We start from the raw sequence: 4,192 nt of genomic DNA, 5'->3' as shown, positions 1-4,192 counted from the left end.
GTTTGGTTTTGTTGTTTTTGTTTGTTTCTTTGTTTTTTGGAGGGGAAACTGGGAATGGAGAAATTCGATTGTAAATAAAGAAAATATCTAAAATAAAAAAATAAATAAACCTTTTCCTCCCCAGAAAAAAAAATAATGATTCTCATAAACCGAAGACATTTATACTCCCAAGAAGCAAACAGATCATGACTGAGAACAGAGGAATAAGCAAAGCTTTAATGTACTGATAGAGTTGTCCTCCTTTTATAGAATACAGAATGGGAGTGTGCTTTCCCATGATGCATGTCTTCAATTGTAGCAAAAACCCTGGTAGAATCATTTTATCTAGGGTAAACATTAGAATGAAATAGTTTTCTAGAAGTACTTTGACCTTAAAAGAAAATCACCATAGAAAACAGATTGTTTTCTGTTATCTCTAGAGGTTTTGTTTTGTTGTTTTGCTTGCTTTTCTCATTGGAGCTTTATACCCTGTGCATAACTTGGATCACAAGACAGTCCTGACACACTTGGAATGTCTCGCATTATTAAGTACTGCAAATAATACCTAGTAAGGACTAAAGTTGCAGGGGTGTGGTGCTTTCCTTCCGGAAGCATATAGCTTAGATTAGGGCTCTGGTAGGCTTTGTTTACCCCTAAAACAAGTTGTGTGTAACAGTCAATAAAGATGCTTTTGCGAAGCTCTTTAAGAGTGTCCATAGAAGCTCCCTGCTGCCAGCATGGCCTTAATTCATCCTTGAGCGAGCCTCTTTCTTTGATGGTCCCTTTCCACTCAGAAGACTGACATTTATCTCTAGAAATCATTCCAAAAAGACCTAGCTAGAGAACTGCTTTCCATACATAGATGGAGTATTTGTCAACTCATGGAGATCTTTGTAAGCTTAGCAAGATGAACAATGAGTCCTTGGAACCCGGTGAATCATGACAGTTCCTGTTTCCAGTATGCCTCCAGCTGATGCAATAGCAATGCCTTTCAAAGCAGTTCTAATCAGAAGGCACAAATAACAAAACAAAACTCATTCTAACATGCCTCTTTTTGATATGTAGCCCAAAGCCCATTCATGCATGCCTCAGGAATTTCCTTCCACAAGCTTGGACCAAAAGCAAGAGGCATCCCCAGTCTTTCTGTGTAAGTATCTTGTCCAGTCCCATGAACACATGGTGAGCCTGGGACCAAGAGCATACAATCACAAAATCTACACTCTCTGTGGATAACATTAATTGTTCAAATACATTGTAAGTCTTTGCATCAGATCCATTAAATTGAAACTTTAGTATTCAATCTTCTCACATTTTGCCCAATTATTTGGATGCTTGTGAACCTGAACATCTTCCCGGTGATTTCCTTCCTATCATTTTGTTATTCCCTCCTGTGCTCTTTTGAAAACCTCCAATTATCTCTGGGAAGATAGGCAAACTAGTAGAGACTGTACACTCTTCTCCTGAAGGATATCTGGGAGCCGAGGATTCCAATATCCATACACCATCCTGGGTAGGAACTTCACAGGGTACTCAGATGTCATTTAAATGGATTCTTGAATTGGGAAGAAGCACAGAAGATCAGTTCTTGTTGAGAACTGGCATTCCACCCAAAGACTGGATCCTGTTCCTAACCTGCCTTTACTCCTAGCAGATTCAAGCTGGTTTCTTTATGAGCATCATGAGTTTGCTTCAGGTTTTAGGGACTCTGCAAAAGTTCTGACACAGAAAAAAGATCTGTGACACAGAACACTCTTCAGTATCTTCACAAGTAAAGCCAAGAATATAAGGCAAGAATGTTAATAGGTGCATCGAACAGCAGCATGACCAGCATTTGCACATGAATGGGTGCTGCCCTATTATGACTGCTCTTCTCATAAAGGCAGAACGGTGTCTTTCTGGCTTATTCCTTTGTTTTTGCTCATGCCCAGTACAAAACACATGCTTCTCATTATACATATATCAGCTAATATTTTGTGAATGAAAACATATGACAGCACTCAGTTCATGCACTTTCTCCTCCATTTTCAGGATGACTGGATTGATAGAAAGTATCCCTCTACCAATGAGGAACAAAAGCAATTTTGATAACATCATTTATTGTACTTTTCTAAACATGGCCAGTGAACAGATATGTTTGAGAACCTGAAAATATAGAAGGAGAAAGCCAAGTATGTGCTTCATCTCATGTGATAGGCTGATGATATACTATGGGAGATCCTCTAAAAACTCACTTCTTCCACGTAGGATTTCAAAGAGTGTCCTCCACTGGAGGCTTCTCCCTATAGGCAAACAGAGGTCGAAAAGGTCAGAAAGGGAAAGAAAGAACAATACAAAATTATAGAGGGCAAGATCTCCCTCACTCTCACCTGCCCAAACAATGTCCATGAGCCTGTCATTTTGACAGCTTCAGACTCTCTGAGGGATATATCATTTCTTCCCAAACAAAGTCACATCTTGTAAGTACATTTCAGTTCATGTAAATAAACAGCCAACAAGTGATGCTTATTAATTATCAGAAGAGAATGCTAGGCAAGTTTCTGAAATTTTCCGTTATTAACTTTCTAACTATATTTGTAAAATGAGATGAAGTCATTAATTCCATGTGCTCTAAATTTTCTAACATCTGGACTTAAGAGCATCCTATGAAAAGATAACATATTACTCAATGTTTTGCCTTTGCATTTAGTCTTTCTAGCCATAGTGCTGTGCTTAGCCAGGCAACTATCATTTGTTGTGCTAATACATCACTGAACTCCAGTGAGCCTGAGAGCACTAAAATTTAAACCATCAAATTAAATGTATTCTAAACTATAAATCAAGTTGTTGCTTTGGATAAGTTATATTTTTAGACTGCATAGTGAGAGACATTTAGAAATAAGTTCTGTTATGTCATGAAATAAATTCTAGGGTGTTGTATGTGTTTGAAAGTTAGCTAAATAAATTTGAATGAAGTTTAGAATCATCTTCACAGTACCTTTTGTGACTTCTCAAAGTCTCTCATACATGTAATTTCATTGGAATGGTGTATATGTGTGTGTGTGTGTGTGTGTGTGTGTGTGTGTGCGCGTCTGTGTTTGTGTGTGTGTTCCTGTGTTTTAAAGTACAATTTAAGGATAAAACATCCTCAGGTCAATTTGATACGTTGATCAATTAAAGCTAGGAGGAGTGAGTGAAAGAAATGAACCCAGGAGCTAAACAAAACACCACTGGGCCTATACTTAGCCTGATGCTCCATCACCTCACTAGGATTAAAAGCAACTTATCATAGAGTGTTAAATTCACTTTCATTTTAAAAGTGGGTTTTTTGTTGTTGTTGTTGCACTGGCTTTTTGATGGCTACTGTTTTCTGCATGATCTGAAAAATATGATCTATGGAAAATAAAGGCAGCATGCTCATATGAAAACAAGAACTAACTTAGGAGCAATAGGCTGACATTTCTGTAAATTTAGACATAACAGATCAATATGATATTATTTCTTCCCAAATCATGGCTTCCACTAGTACACATAAACACACATGCACAAGCACACACACACTCAGACACATCACACATACCCACAAACATACTTCCCTACATACACATATATCTTACACACACACACACACACACACACATACACACATACACACACACATATATATATGTATATATATATATATACATATATATATATATATATACAAAAATACACATACACTCATGCATATGGACACACATGCATATGTACATGCATGCATGAGCATGTACATATGCACATATCAGTATACTGCAATTTAACAATCTCTAAATGCTAAGATTGTGGCACTTTTCAATACAGAAAGCAGTCGAAAGGATAGGCTAGCTCTGTGTTCTTTTTTTTTTTTTAAACATTTATTGCACTATGATAAGAAAAGTTACATGATTTCAATTTATCTGAATTTGTTAACATTTAAAAACATATTTTAATTAAATAGAATTGAATCACATTCTTGTTCCCCTTTTGTACCACTGCTCCTCTGAGAGACCCCCCTTCAATATCTTTTTTGTCATATTCCTTAAAATTTATAAAATATTATAACAATAAAAATAAGTAGTATAAAAGTTGTTTGATTATAAAACAACAATCAATTTAACAGTCTTATGTAGATGCTCATCTACAAAAACAGTGAAAATACATTTTTCTCTATAAATTTTAAATAACTCCAAACATATTAACTGTATACTTAAAAATA

General features: G+C 36.1%; 1 protein-coding gene across 9 annotated transcripts in view; it reads right to left on the bottom strand.

Annotated features, from left to right (window-relative positions):
* The window catches only part of CUNH8orf34 (chromosome unknown C8orf34 homolog), a 488,320-nt gene that overhangs the window by 30,619 nt on the left and 453,509 nt on the right, over window positions 1–4,192 (bottom strand). For 2 of the 9 annotated variants that reach the window (XM_031366864.1, XM_031366865.1), the window contains exon 11: window positions 2,211–2,258. The exons of the other annotated variants lie outside the window; for them this stretch is intronic. In XM_031366864.1, coding sequence (XP_031222724.1) covers window positions 2,211–2,258 — 48 coding nt within the window. The remainder of the gene's footprint in view (window positions 1–2,210; window positions 2,259–4,192) is intronic. 9 annotated transcript variants of the gene reach the window in all.

Source organism: Mastomys coucha, unplaced genomic scaffold, assembly GCF_008632895.1.
Source record: "Mastomys coucha isolate ucsf_1 unplaced genomic scaffold, UCSF_Mcou_1 pScaffold14, whole genome shotgun sequence".
Classification (NCBI taxonomy): Eukaryota; Metazoa; Chordata; class Mammalia; order Rodentia; family Muridae; genus Mastomys; species Mastomys coucha.
Note: the sequence above shows the minus strand (reverse complement) of the source record. Positions and strands in the feature narration are given on the sequence as shown.